Source organism: Melanostigma gelatinosum (assembly GCF_949748355.1).
Source record: "Melanostigma gelatinosum genome assembly, chromosome: 23".
In the NCBI taxonomy this organism is placed as follows: Eukaryota; Metazoa; Chordata; class Actinopteri; order Perciformes; family Zoarcidae; genus Melanostigma; species Melanostigma gelatinosum.
The window spans coordinates 12,253,792-12,269,237 of record NC_136656.1 but is presented as its reverse complement, the minus strand read 5'-3'; the positions used below and the strand labels follow the sequence as shown (position 1 = coordinate 12,269,237).

At 46.1% G+C, this 15,446-nt stretch overlaps 1 protein-coding gene across 2 annotated transcripts in view; it reads right to left on the bottom strand.

The window, feature by feature from the left end:
- The window catches only part of dock11 (dedicator of cytokinesis 11), a gene marked incomplete at its 5' end in the record, with an annotated part of 52,879 nt that extends 38,167 nt beyond the window's left edge, over positions 1 to 14,712 (bottom strand). For both annotated transcript variants that reach the window (XM_079295676.1, XM_079295677.1), the window contains 12 exons: positions 484 to 762; positions 2,028 to 2,168; positions 2,323 to 2,406; positions 3,701 to 3,780; positions 4,748 to 4,931; positions 5,811 to 5,945; positions 6,276 to 6,371; positions 7,841 to 7,907; positions 8,481 to 8,563; positions 9,662 to 9,751; positions 10,219 to 10,335; positions 14,608 to 14,712. In XM_079295676.1, coding sequence (XP_079151802.1) covers positions 484 to 762; positions 2,028 to 2,168; positions 2,323 to 2,406; positions 3,701 to 3,780; positions 4,748 to 4,931; positions 5,811 to 5,945; positions 6,276 to 6,371; positions 7,841 to 7,907; positions 8,481 to 8,563; positions 9,662 to 9,751; positions 10,219 to 10,335; positions 14,608 to 14,712 — 1,461 coding nt within the window. The remainder of the gene's footprint in view (positions 1 to 483; positions 763 to 2,027; positions 2,169 to 2,322; positions 2,407 to 3,700; positions 3,781 to 4,747; positions 4,932 to 5,810; positions 5,946 to 6,275; positions 6,372 to 7,840; positions 7,908 to 8,480; positions 8,564 to 9,661; positions 9,752 to 10,218; positions 10,336 to 14,607) is intronic.
- Positions 14,713 to 15,446: the final 734 nt, after the last annotated feature.

Genomic DNA, 15,446 nt, shown 5'->3' with positions numbered 1-15,446 from the left:
GAAGGAGTCTGTGGCAAAGTTATGAACTGGGTGTCTGTGGCGACACAGCTTTGACCTCGGGTGATCCAAAAACACACCTGCAATTACCGCGAGTGCCGCTAAAGAGAACGAAACTGAGATCGTTCATGTTGTAACTTCAAAAATTAGTATTTGCAAATTTACCATAATCTTTTACATCACTTTTATAATCTTGTTTTGATGAATTCTTTACCCATCAAATCAGCTAGATGTAAAACACTGATAAACAATCTCACTTCATTTTTTATTAGTATCATGAATATAAAAATGTATTTAAGCCAATTCGTTTTTTTTTTTCCAGAATACACGAATGGACCAAAAGGATTGCATTGTGTTATTCACACCTTGATCTGTGTGAATGACACAACAGTGACTCAGCTGTCACACTCTCCTCTGATTGGCTGCTCACTATCGGTGAGTCATTTCCTCAATCACACAGCTCTGTAATCACAGCCTAGTTTCTACCTGTGTGGGGAAGCGCAGCAGAGCCTCCGACACCCTCTGGAGAACCGGCAGGCCGTTCCCTCTGGCGGAGTCTCCGTTCACCATGACTCCACCTCCCCCGCCTCCCTCCCTGACTCCCCCTCCTCCGGCCTCTGAGTCGGATGAAGGGGAGAGCTGGCCCGAGGCGTCGTTCAGCATCTCCCTGACGCAGGGCGGGTTGAGGTCGACGTGGAAGTCGGCCGAGATCTTACAGCTCTTGGAGACGTCAAAGAGGGAGAGGCTGATGAAGAACGGTTCCACCTGGGGTCCAGCACAGAGACGGTTAAAGGCTGTTAAGCGATAATATCCCTGGACTCATTTACTGTACATCACATCTCACGCTAACTTTATCCAGCACCTAACATTTGGATGCATTAACTTGCTTCAGTAGGGGTTTTATTACATGCACAAATGTTTATGGAATATGTGACAGAGAATTGAGCCAAACTATGTGAGGATTAAGATCATATAATCATCATAGAAACATTGCCTTTCTGTAGATCGGCCTCTTAAAACAAATATTAGCTCATCCCTAGTTTGCGTAAGCAAACGTCGGCGCCACAGTGGTGCCACCCACACACTTTTGAATGAGCACTTATGCCAGGATGGATGGTTCCTGCATGTTGGATGAGCCCGACTCCATCCAAGAAACATTAAACCTATCAGAGGCTGTGGAAGGAACGGAGGGAAGGGAGGGAAAGAGAGAGAGCTTCCAAACCACGAATATCGTCGGTTCTCTTCTCCTACCAGCCTCTCTAATGCACCAGCAAGCAACTCAATGTTTTATGACTACAGCAACCCCCTCTGACAAAGCTGGTGCTCACACACGCTCTAAACTGCTGTCTCATGCCGCCGGGAGCTCTTTACGGAAATCACATTGAAGACATTTCCGCCACTCAGACTGACTTCTTGCATAAGTTCTTGTCTTTGGAGCAAGAAAATGTAAAGCTCAGGTGATTCTAGCTTCAAAGAACAAAAAGGGGAAACAATGCAGCAACCTCAGTGTGTGGAATTGTTTGACGCAAACTGATTTGATCATAAACTAAATGTATTGCAACAAAGCACTGCACTGCTTCCAGACAGGCCAACATGAATTATGAAGGTGAGCTTTCTGGGGCAGCAAAGGACGATTGTGTGTTGGGATTAGTAATGCTTAAGTGCATACAGACAAAATCACAAGATATGTATTTTCAAAAATATTATTATTTCACTTTTTAAGCAATTAGGTGTTTTAAGTCTCAGCGTGCCTATTTATTTATTTTATTGATCTATATATTCAAATCTTGTTTTAATTTATTCTTTGATCATAAGCTCTTCTGGTCATCTATTTGACTATAAAACGTTTCTCCTTTCTGTCTGTCTGGACAGTACCTCATATAAATATTCAAACTAAAATACCCCTTTACAGTTCATCATTGGTAGGAGTACATGGCGAAACATAGAACGTAGTAGCGCCAAGTATTAGCAGAATCATATTAGCAGAACATGAAATGAATCTTTCATGTGGGAGTCAGACGGCGACATACATTCGTGAGGACGCTGTCTCCCTTCTCACTGACGCAGCCCTGCAGACTGAAGGTCAGGTCGTGGCAGCTGACCACGACGCGGCGGCCAAAGCGCTCCTCAAAGGGCTTCACATCTGGCTCGATGCCCGAGAAGTCCAGCCTCTGGATTCAGCAAGAAGAGAAAGATTGATCCAGTGGAGAGGACAAAGGAGAGGTAAACATGGGGGAAAGGAGAGGAGAGATCAAATAGTCTGAATCAATAGTGAAATAAATAAATCATCGGATAACCAGGTTATAAAAGCAGCGTCTTGTATACCTGCGTCTCAGGATCCAGAGAGAAAAGCTTTGGTCTGCCATCATTCCTGTTCATCTTATTGAGCTGGTCAGTTTCCCTGGCGTACTGCAGACACACAGAGAGGAAGGCGGTAAATGATTGCATACGGTATTAATGTTTGCTGATGCTCAATACAACACATTGTAAGCTGGCTTGTAGAAATATAGGGGCCATGTTTCTATTTCATATTCGGCAATTGTTGTTGTTGTCCTCCGTTGGGCCCAGTAATGGGCCCTGTACCGCAGGCTGTTGTCTCTGCTGGTAAACCAACAGAAAAACAGACACCGAGCGAGACAGAAGACGAGCATCAACAGACCGAGACAAAAGGATGAGATGGGCATCTAATGGAGACAAACATATCAAACCCCTCAGGTCACGGTAAGAGCCCTAATCCATCTCCTCCCCCTTTCTTCCTGCTCTCCCTGTGACCGGCCTGCAGACAAACTCCAGTGATCTTGTGCGTGGAGAGGGAGAAGCTGCGCTGGAGTGGCCCAGAGCAAACAGCAGTGAAACAGCAGCACGGAGCACAGAGGGCTTTGTTGTCCGAGTGTAGATCTGACTTTATGGACTTATTAAAACAGCACGGCCTCTGTAGAATAAACGCTGCTGTTCACAGGCTTAAAAAACAAACTCAAACAAAAGAGTTCAACAAAAGAGCTGCTCTGCTACGGCTCTTCCATCATGCAGACATTTATGAGCAAGAGATGATGAATGTGGTCTGGTACCAAAGCTCAGACTCATTTTAGAGATGAGCTTTTCTTTTTCTTTTCAAATAAAACATAATTACATGAACAAAATGCCCACAGGGATGTAGACAACAACAAAATGTAGGACTGTATCGTGACATTTATTTATTTTTTTACTTTCAAAGCTTCGATTAAGATTTTTGAATAAAGCTTTGAATGTCTGTCATCCTTTATGACGTCATCACATTTTATGACTGTGCCTCCCTTTGTGCACCAAGCAGGAGAGCCAACACATACAGATTAAAGCTGAATATTTCATTAGGTATTAACATTTAGCTATTTCTGAAAATGATTACATCTATCTTTTTTCTTTATTTTTCATTTTAAACAAATATTGACTTCTGGAGTTATTGCTAATGTTTGCACCCTACGCACTGTGCAAAGCAGAAAACAAGAAAAGAAAAGACGAACCTAAAAAGAGCTGCGCAGCATACGAATGTTGATTTAGAATTCGAATGTCAATGTTATGAGTGAAGCTTCAACCTATTCGGTAGAGCCTTAAAAAGATGATACACTTGAGATGTGATAACGTTTCATGCGTCTGTATATCTATATCTCACTAACTCAGCGAATCTGTCTGTATGTACTCATAACCATCCATCCTTTGTTCATACCTTCATAAGTTCAGGTTGTAAGCTCCTCCCCAGGCTCTCCAGCAGGCTCTCACCTTTACCTTGGCTGGTAGTGTCGTCATCTGATCGAACGGGACAGTGAGCACACATGAGTAAAGGTCATCAGAATGCACAGAGACCCAGTCTGACAACAAACAGCACTACGCTCACACATCGCTTCCCTAATGATTGATGAGCAAAACAACTTCCCCTTGTGGGATTAATAGAGCATCTATCTATCGAATGGCTTCCTCTGTGGCTGTCTGCAAGGTTTGTTTCCCAGACGGACAAACTAATATCTTAGCCAAATTAAAACGAGGCTGTTCGCTATTCTGCTGTCTCCCAGGGGACACATGATGGACTGAGTGAACCCAGAGCGCCCCCCCATCTTTCTGGACGGCCTCCCGGTCCTTCATCAGCATCTCTGACAAAGCTAGGCCTATTATCTTTCCCCAGAACATTCTGCAGAGAGAGTATATTATTTTATAAGGGAAAAAGGGCCGTGGATGCTGGCATAAAGCTGCATAAAGCTGCTGGTATTCTTCCACAGCTCAGCCCCCTGAAGGAACACACACATGAGAGAATTTGGGAGAGAAACTAAAGCGTGAAAAGAACAAAGGTAACAGCTGAAGGTGTTGATATACTCGTACCTGCACGGCTGACTATATTCTAGAAGAATTTACTGCTGATATGGAAGCTTCTATCTCTCTACTGGTAGCAGCTATGTGTGCATTAGTAAGCGTATTGCTTGCCTCTGTATCATTGTAATCTGGAAGCCATTAAAATGTCATAACACAGGGATCAGACTTCTTACTTTCAGGGGAGTTTAGGATTCCCTCCACTGCCAGGGAGAGGGATTACTTTAACCCTGGCTACCACAAAAGCAGGCTCAGAGGTTATGCACAAACATGCTGTTATTATTATTATTATTATCATAGCTAACTGGACCATGACAACACAGCAACCGTTCAATAAGACTGTACATAATAGGTTGGCTGAAAGATGATCTGGACAGATATATGTAGAGTATGTTGGTACGGTATAACTCACCCAGGGAACAGTCCAGCGTCTCTGCACCATTCCTCCTGTCCTGGCTGGCCTCGGTGGTGCTCTGCAGAGCCTGTCTCAGCGTGATCACCCACTCCTCCATCTCTGCTTCGCTGTCTGCAGCCAGGAAGTGGCTGTAGCGGTCTTGCATCTTCAGCTCGAAGCCATTGCGGCGCATCTTAGGGCTCTGACGGGGGGGGAAGAGTCATTGTATTTCATATACTTTGTTGTTTTTGTTTCACCTTCTTTCTCAAACACTTACAATGGAATAAAGAACAGGCTATATTCTGGTAATAGGAGGAGTGCTATAGTTTGGGGAAACGCAACATTTCCCCTGAAGGTTAAAATCATCTGACCGAAAACACAGCATATTCCACAAGCTTCACCAGCCGGAATGAGTCTCCTCACTCTTCCCATTCATCAACTTCTGAATGTGTTCATCAAGCTGAAAGCCTCCTGGCAGCCTCTCCGCTCAGCGCAGACCTGAATGAGGTACCAGCCGGTGCCATGAGCCAACAGCAGCAGCCCCTGATAATCTGCTAGAACGGGACTCTTCTGAGCAAGTCGCTGGAATGCTGTAAATCCATCTAATTGAAGCGACTAAAAGCCTCATGACAGGGAAACACGCTGGCTTTCACGAGGACGAGAGCTCGTGCCAAAAACTGAAAACTCACAGCGGGCACAGAGGTAGAGAGACCAAAAGGAGTTAAAATAAACGAGCAGCATGGTATCATGAGAGCTTGAAGGGGTAGCTCGGATTTTTTGAAGTGGGGTTGAAGAGAGTTGTTGGCAAGTTGGAGAAACAGTCAGGAGTACCGGCACGGGAGCAAAGCGAGGCTCTTATTCTAAGAATAATTATTGTTCTAAACATAACATACACGTATAGTTTATACTTTTTACGGGGGATACCACAGCAGTACATTACTTTGCTCCCGTACTCCTGACTATGAATAAGTACCTCATACAATCCCACTTCAAAAATATCCAAACTATCCCTTTAAGAGTTTGTCAAACTAAAAACAAAAGGGTTGTTGCTTCAGCTTTTGCTGTGCATTTGTTTTTTTACCTGAACAACATCTATACAGGAGTCCAGGTAGATGGATCCTTTGGTCTCCTTGCAGTTCTTCTCATCCTTGTAGGAGTTGAGGATGTAGGAGCCGTCGGGGAGCTGAGACAAGTAGAAGAATCTCCTTTTGAACACCTGCGATTCACAGCAGTAGAGAGTATCAGAGGGTTAGGATTCTGAACAGCTTGGAACAGAGAAATGCAGCATTAAATGTGGCTTCTTCTGGTTTTGCCTACATTTAAGTTGCTCTGCTAACATGATTTAAAAACGTTTCTTAATCATAATATATAATACAATATGATGGTATGGATTAATGCAGACGATGACAGAGAAAGTTTTGACAGCGTACGAGCCACAAAGTAGAAGGAAGAGTTTCCATGTCTCTGTGGTGAACGCTACGTTTGGCTGTCATGTGTTGCCGTCGCGTTGCATGAATAACAGACGGGACGTCTGGTGGCGACTCACCCTCATGGAGACAGACAGGCTGCTGTTGATGTTGGCTTTCTGAAGCCAGCCCTGCTTCATGATGCCTCCCCTCTGGGAGCACAGCGACGATGTGTCCTGACACACACAAACACAGGAAATCAATCTTGACAGACCTTATCATTCAGGGTAATTCAGGTTGATGGTTCCTACATATTAAAGAGATAGTTAAGATTGCTTTAAGTGGGGTTGTGGGAGGTAATTATCTGTAGTCAGTGTATTAGCTGAGGTAGACGGCGGTCTTGGAGAAACAGACAGGAAGACCAGCTCTGGAGCAAAGCGATGTGCTGCTGTGGACGGGAGTTTCTGGTCTACCGCTGCCCCGAACGGTAAGTTTGTTTGTGTTGTAAATAAACCCTTTAAAACCACCAAAGTCACACAATAACACAAACTAACTAAACCGATCGAGGCAGGGGTTGACCAGAGAGAGCATAGATAGCGGCTTTAGTTCCCTGTCAGTCATGACTGTGAAAATATTCTAAATATAGCGAGAATTTCTTTGGTTTCCCATAAAGGGTCCATCATAACTCAGCCTCAGTCCCGTCTCTGCAGCCTTTCCCTCTCATAACTACGATGGGACTGTTCATCAGCACCCGAGAGCCCACATCCATCGCAAGGGAATGGTCTCGCTCATATACAAATGTATGAGCCTGATCACACTGAAGTGGCATTTTGTCCACCAGCCGAGCTCCACGTCTCCGTCTTTCTCCTCAGCCTTGTCCTGTAATCTAATTGGCTGGCTGCTCTCCTCCCACAGCTTGCTCAAGTCCATACTTCCATCGGACCACCATACAAACACGCCACGCCCTGCCTCATACCAACAACGGTGCTGTACTTAGCGTTGTCACCTAATGCCTAATGTCCCTGACTGCATTAATACTGATTTATTGCTGTGGCCCGGGGATGGAGAAGCAAACATTTCTACAAGATAAACTACAATAAAAATGTATTATTTGCCTTATCATAAGTGTATGTGTGTTTTCTATTTTTCCTCTTAAATGGTCTTGCTACTAGCCTGCCTAGACATCACAGCCAGAAATGAAAGTGCAGAGGAGAGTGGCCTCTAATAGAGCCATCTCCTCCCTGCTCTCCCCGTCCTGGCTGGCAGCAGCATTTATATTCCTTCAATTAAACCCGCTCTCTGTCTCAGTTTATCCGCATCCAGCCCGGGGTTGGGAGGGGGGGGATCGATGAGGGCTATTTATAGGACATATAAGGCTACTGGTTTCATTGCCCAGCACTCAGTCTCTGAGGGGGTCACACTGCTGGGTGGACTGAAGGACGGACGGACCATAAGTCACAGGGAGTCTTCCGGCACAATCACCGGTTCAAAGCACCTCCGCGCTGCCAATGGCTGCTCATGTTTTCAGGATAAGCAGCCAAATGTATGTCACAGCTCCGTGATTCAAAAAGATTAAAAGGGATCATTGTATTTTCCGAGCAGGGTTTATAGCACATCGCTGGAAGCTGTGCATGTATGCGCTCGGTCCATTCTGACTCAATAGCAGACCAATGATCAATGTCCGCGATCTAACGGCGCTACTCACCTCGTCTTTGGCGTCTTCGTCGATCTCGAACACGTGGGCTGGCAGCTTGTCCGTCTTCAGGCCTTTGCTTTAGAAAGAACAGTGAGTGAGGGTGAGCAGTCTGCAATAAATCAGCCCCCCCTACCTACTGTGGTGAAGTCTGCCATCGCGCTACGTCTGTCCTCTTTGGAAAGCATGCAACCAATCTCTGCTCTGCTATGCATGTCCTGTGTTGGGCAGTAAATCTGGTTTCACCTCGTCTGTTATTGTATTATCGGGGTTTTATTCCTGGAATTTTGTAAAGTGTCTCTTTCACCTCAATATTTGGTTCAAGTGCAGGTTGCAGTGATACGAAATAATTTCCTGAGGAAGCTTTATCACCATTTAAATATGACTTCAGACCATCTGGGCTGCACCTGTTGTGTTGTGGAGGAAAGATCAGTCTGAACTCTGTGTGCAGTTATTTCAGTTTGAATGCAGTGTTTCACCAGAGCTGCATTAATACGCAGACACGGCGATTTGTTGCATGCTGTCATCCGGCAGACCCACATGAGCGAGCGGACATCTCTTGTACATGTTACAGAATTGGCTGGAAAAAAACCTCTGATGTTTGTTTTGCACTCAACGTCCCCCCCCCCCCCCCCCCCGATGTCTTACTTACCTCGGCAACATGCGGAAGTCACCGGAGTAAGCCTCATACTTGTAGTTGATTACGTGCCAGTCGGTGTTGTACATCTTGATGCACTGCCAAACACATGAACACAGACAGCTGCATTAGAGGCAGCAGATCCTCTCAAATGCAACAAGCGCGCTACAGCAGCAAAGTGACCTAACCAGCTCCATACCATTCATCTATTCATTTATCATATCGATTCATTATTTATTAATAAGTCTGCAAAGGAGCAGGAGAACTGACTTCTGCTTGCTACTGCTCAAGATGGTTTTCATTGTGCGCATTACTTCTCGTTCAGTGTGAAACTGCACGCAGAAATTCTCAATCTGAAAGGATCTTTGTTCGGTGGATGCCGAGTCTGTTTTCACCATCCCTACGACAGTTGTTTCCATGCTGTATCACAGTCATGAGAGCTGGCAGAGCAGCAGAGTTTATCCACACGTCAGGCCAGAGGAGTCGGTTTCTCATCGCCGGTACAATCTATCATCCGTACAGAGTGTGTTTACTACTGGCCTGTGCATTCTGCCTTTCTTTAGGAGCTTGGAGTGACCACTTTAGGCAGAATGTCATGAAGGCCTGTGTGAAGTCATTTTATGTCAGCTTTTTATTGAGCAGATTGTAATTATTAAGAGGAATAAAAGTCATATTACTGAGAAGATTTAATGTCACCTATGGACCTCGCCATTTTTTTCACTCCAAAAGCTCCTTTAGAAACTGTTACAAATGTGCGGTTTGAGAACGCGTGTGGCCGGGTCACCACATGGGACTGCTGTGGGAATGCTGTGGGACTGCTGTGGGACTGCTGTGGGACTGCTGTGGGAATGCTGTGGGACTGCTGTGGGACTGCTGTGGGAATGCTGTGGGAATGCTGTGGGAATGCTGTGGGACTGCTGTGGGAATGCTGTGGGACTGCTGTGGGAATGCTGTGGGACTGCTGTGGGACTGCTGTGGGAATGCTGTGGGAATGCTGTGGGACTGCTGTGGGACTGCTGTGGGACTGCTGTGGGACTGCTGTGGGACTGCTGTGGGAATGCTGTGGGAATGCTGTGGGAATGCTGTGGGAATGCTGTGGGACTGCTGTGGGAATGCTGTGGGAATGCTGTGGGAATGCTGTGGGACTGCTGTGGGACTGCTGTGGGACTGCTGTGGGACTGCTGGGGGGGTCGTACCTCTTTGGCAAACAGACTCCGGGCCTCCCGCTCAGCATTCTGAGGCACCGAGGGAACGACGGTCCTCCTCTGCCGCGAGACCTGGGACTCCTGCGTGCACACGGGCAAAACACAAACAACGTTACAGAGACAGTTCTTTTGTTTTATCTTCCCATCAAACATTAAGACAGCAGGGAGCCACAAACAACAGGCAAAGAGAAAGTGGACGAGAGGAAGCAGGAGGCGCAGATACGAAGAAAACACAGAGCGAGACGTGCCTCTAAACAAAGCCACATGTTTCAATCGACAGCAGTAAGTACAGAGCAGAAGTACCGGGCTGCATCGTGTTTGACCCGTAAATAATTGAGCCGGGTGTGTTGGGGATGAACAGTGATTGATGATGGGAAACCTTTCTTTAAAAAGGGATATTTTACAGCTCTTTGTTCACGTTTGGCTCAGACAGTTTTACAAGAAAGGTAAAAAGAAAAGCTGCTGATTTGGCTGAATATGAGGATTATGAGTTCATCCCGGGGAGGAAGAGGACGCAGCAGGAAATGAGAGGGGAGGAGAGGACTCACCGAGACATCGTCCACGGGGCAGAGCAGCAGGTCTCGGTGGGGGTCACTGTGGATCTGGGCCTTTCTCTGAAACACCACGGTTTCATAGTCCAGCGGTTCAATAATCTTCGGCTGCTCCTGAGAGGGGGAAGACAGGACAGAACACAAACACATGTGACTTCAAGTAAACAAAACTATTTATTTTTGGTCTCACGCTCGGCTCACTGTGTCCATTCCTCTGCTGTGGCTCCTGCGAGCTCCTCGTGACCGTGTCCTTTGAAAGAAGTTAACAAGGGCTCACACCCCCAGAACATTTCACCGCCCGTGCAAAAGCAGAACCACAAGAAATCAGATTGAAACAACCACTCAAGTTCAGAGGAGTGTCACGGTGGAAGGAAGGGGGGCAGTTGCTCAGAGTTGTGGGGAGAACAAATAGATGGGCAAAGACAGAAGGGAGCCAGAAATGGACAAAGCAGCAGTGGAATGGACAAATTATGACTTTTGACTTGATAGTTATGAGCTGTTGCATACAGTGCTTGTGCTTGACAATGATATGTAATCATGAAAAAAAACAAACACAAGAAATATATCACATGTCAGGGCTAAACATCATAACTTCCTGTTTTGAGTTTCATAGAGAAGTGGATGATATGAAATCAGCCTTTTCTGCATTATGTCTTAAAGGGGCCTACAGGCTAAAACCTAGCATTCTAGGTCAAGATGTGATCACAAGTACAAACCCAAACCACTTGGAAAGATTCACAATTAATTCCAAGAAAGTTTAAGCTCGAGCTAAGCAGCGACGACGGTGATGAATAGCTTAGCCAATAAGCCTGGGCTGAGCGACACCGGGCAGAGGAAACGTATGGATGTGATCAGCGTCTGTGCCACAGTGCCGAGCCAACAGCCACACAGGCAACATGGCAGCCGCCATGCAGCCTGTGTGAACAAGTGGGGGAGAGGGAAACCATGACAACGGAGGGGGGACGATTGAGTCATGTCCCACGTTGTCATATTTCCATTTAAGAGCCGTGCAGCTGGGATGCAGAGCCTTGTTTTCCGACTGTACCACTGTGGGAGTGGGCAATAAAGTAATGAAGTAAATGCAGTAGGTTGGCTGCTGTTGATGTGCAGCTTTTCCAGACATTCTGAACTCCACACCGTCTGACATGTTGTGTATCTGCTCGTTCCAACTCCTCATTGAAGCTGTATGATGTTTACACCGAGTCAAATCTTCCAACCCAAGACTCCACATTTCCTGAGAGTTTGGAAAATAAAGGCCTGTGGTTTTGAACACAGTTTGGCTGTACAGTATTAGTTCAGTGAGGTTTAAAAGGGGTTCACATCTCCTTGAATATCCTGGTATCTAAAGGAAAGAAAGTTCTCCCTTTCAGTGTTCTCTAACCATTCATTTGGCCCATGAAATAAGATGGTTACGAGAACGTGTTCTCTGCAGATTTTTCCACCAGACCCCGGCTTTCTCGGTTGTCTGCATGAAACCTGCGATTAGTTGTTTTTTTTCCTTGTTTTGACCACAACTTCCCAACCCTGATCATACTTTCAAAAAGGGAAATTAAGTGTTTGCAGATTCCTCTCTGCATTATGTAGCATCACTTTTTTATGAATCTTTTTACATACAGGCCCGAACAATGAACGGACAAGCAGCAACCTGAGCTGCAGTAAAACACCAAAAAACTGCGAGTCTGTTGAAAGCATTACGCATGACTGTACCGGGCCTTGCACCCGAAAGCAGCGGCTCTGCTTCCTGTCATGTGCTACAAGCTGAACCGCAGCGCTATAAGTCAGAGGCAACCGGCAGCGCGCAGTGTCTCCACTGCAACGCTGATCATGTTACAGAGAGAGAGAGAGAGAGAGAGAGAGAGAGAGAGAGAGAGAGAGAGAGAGCGAGAGAGAGAGAGAGAGAGCGAGAGCGAGAGTGAGAGCGAGAGCGAGAGTGAGAGCGAGAGCGAGAGCGAGAGAGTTCTGCTTTCCTTGAAGAGGAAAGACGCTGAAGGATCACAAGCAGGCAGCTGTGAGGCCATCGCCTCCCTGATTGAGAAACAGAGAGAGATGCTAAAACATGAAAGGACATGACCTAACATTTGGGCGGAACTGACGCAAGCCATCAGCCAGGCCGGAGAACACTTCAAGCACAGTACAAAGCACGACTCCCACCAGTGTTGCCTCCAGGGGACGAAGACTACTATGATGATGATGATGATGATGATGATTGTAAGCCCTTTTACTCCCGCCGTGAGTTCGCTTCATTCATACTCTGTGTTTACATTCCACCACTGTTACAGCACAATCAGCGGGGCCTATCGCGCTGTCCCTCGTGCTGCACTGGGTCACTCTGACCGTGTCATACAGGCAGAAACTAAAGCTCTGTAAACCTGCAGTGAGGACATTTAAGCAGTGGACCAGTGAAGCCATGGAGGATCTTCGGGCGTGCTTGGACTGTACAGACTGGGATGTTTTCAGGACTGCTACCAACAGTCTGGATGAGCACACAGAGGATGTGACGTCATACATCAGCTTCTGTGAAGACAGCGGTCTTCCAACAAGCACCAGGGTGAGTTATAACAACGACGAACCCTGGTTCACAGCAGACCTCAGACAGCGAAGGCTGCACAAGGATCAGGCATTGAGGAGTGGGGACAAGGACATGTATAAAGAGGCAAAATACAGGTTTAGTAAGGCGGTGAGAGACGCTAAACGACAGAGTCGCTTTGAAAGACAATGGGACATATCGACACCCTATATGGCAACAGCGCATTCCTCTAAAATGGTTCCCTTACTTCTTGTTTCTGTCGTTTTCACACTAGAATTTTAAGCAAAAAGACACAGTCTCTCCCCCCCGCCCCCGAATAATCAGAGACATTTTCACTTGAGAAGAGAAAGCAGATGTGGAACTAATGACATTAACGATGGCTCTGTCCAGGAATCATTGCAACACAAGGCAGCAATCAAGAGATGTCGTTAGTCACACCTGTGTTTGACTCAATCTTCCATCTCCTTTTATAAAGTCGTATTTGACTCTGTTAGGAAACATGTGAAACCAGGAGGAAAGGAAGGGAGGACCTTGAATAGGACTGACTTCATACAGATGTTCAGAATGACAGGAGGAACACACGAACACAGTCACACAGGAAGCATGGTCACAGCATGCCGGAGGGAATCCCCCCCCCCCCACACACACACAAAACAACGTTTGTTCTCAGTTACCAAGCCAACCGTTTATTCCATAAAATGAGCAGCCAAAACCTGCTACTCTAAAAAACATCAGAGCACACACATCACACGTGGCCACAAACAAGACACACACACTCCCACCTCTTTCGCGGAAATCAAAACCATATCACATGATTATTACACTGGTGACCTCTTTGCGTCACACTCCTCAAGATGATCATCATAAGACTACAGACTAATCCCATGAGAACAAGAGTTTCTCTCATACTAACTTATCCAGCTCTGCTGCTGAGCTTTAGGTTGGTGTCACACAATGAGAAGTTACCAGATGTTTCTCGTTAAAACAAAAATAAGTTAATCTGCACTGACATCACTGGAAGTCGCAAGACAAATGTCAAGTCTTACTGACATGAAAATAAGTTCACACGCACGGGGGCGCGTACGCAAACACACACGTTGTGTTAGCAGGATCCTCAGTGCCATTCATCTCAAACCACTGCGCCTATAATCCCTCATTATCGCTGTCTGTTCCAAGGCACTATATCAGCACTGCTATTGATTCAAATGGGAGGGGGGGGGGGAAGCAAAATGCGTAAAAAAATAAAAAGAAATCTTGCACAAATGTCATTAGCAATATATATAAATTACAAGAACATGCATGCACTGCCTTCTTTTTCACAATGTGGCCATTTCCAGCAGAAATACAGGAGCTCTCTCTCACACTCACACACACACACACACACGGACAGGGCCATGCTGCAGCTGTCCTGCTGGCACTGCTCTTTATCCGCCAGCACACAAAATGAGCCGCACATGACTGGAAAAAAACACACACATGTGTTCCTGTGCACAATATCATGGTGTTTTGTAATGCCGGCAATTTAGAAAAGCCGAGCCAACATATGGGAGTCGAATTGGCGGCATTTAACCGCTCCGTGATGACCCGTCTTCTACCCAGAATGTAGCGCTCAGCCAGTAACGCTGATAAAAAAACTGTTTCGGTGCAACGTTATCAGAGCTCGAGTCTGACAAACGTGGACATAAACTAACATGAACAGTAGCAATGTAGAGAATACTTGAAAATGGACATTTCCCCTCAAGGAGACCGGAGAAGAGGGCAACTGGCTAACCGGTTAACGTTAGTTACATTACCCGTGTTATAGCTAAAATGACCGCCGCCGGCACCGGTCCACAGACTGCATTAAAGGCTCTGCTCACCACAAGGTCCACGGAGGTCTTCACAGCCTCCGACACGCTCTGCCGGACTTCCGCGGCCGTCCCGGGTTTGCTTAACCTCTTTGTGAATTTTCGAACCTCAGACATTGCGCCCCGCAGGTTTTAAATCCACCACGTATGTCCCGGTGTGAGTACGAGCATGCCGCGGTACCGGACGGAACGGCAGCACTGCTGTGTGTGACAGCCAGATGTGGGTTGAGTCGGTTGGCGGTGAACCAGCCAAGCCAGCGGTTCGCGTCGCGAGGCGGAGCTGCTGCTGATGAGAGGAGAGCAGAGAGGGCTGAACAGCGCGAGATGCTTCACTCGTTCCTACTTCCGCATGGGCAGAAAATAACCAAAGATCGGCAATGTAGAAACGGAGTGGGCGGTAACCTGACACTGTTAACCAAAATCATAATGGTAAACACAATTCCTTGTATATCGGCTATATACTGGATGGATAAATACAATAAAATAATATTATTATAAATATAAACGTATTGGGACCATAGACACGTGTACATTCTGATAGCTGTGAGAACGTTAAAATGAATAGAATAGTGACAAAAGAAGGGAACAAATTAAGAAACTTCGTGTCTCAACGTGTCATGTGAAGGAAGTCACCTCATTTAAAAGTTTGAACTATAAATATTTATATTAAAATGTTTTAACTGTGGCTCTGGTGCTTCATTCTGTGCACAGGTTTAAACCTGTGCACAGAATGAAGCACCAGAGCCAGTCTTTGGTTTTTAGAAAGTGGTAGATGAAGTCGAAGAATAGAAAAGCAATCAGGACGTCTGCTAAGAGTTCATCATGTCGAGTAGGAAATATGACATGACCTC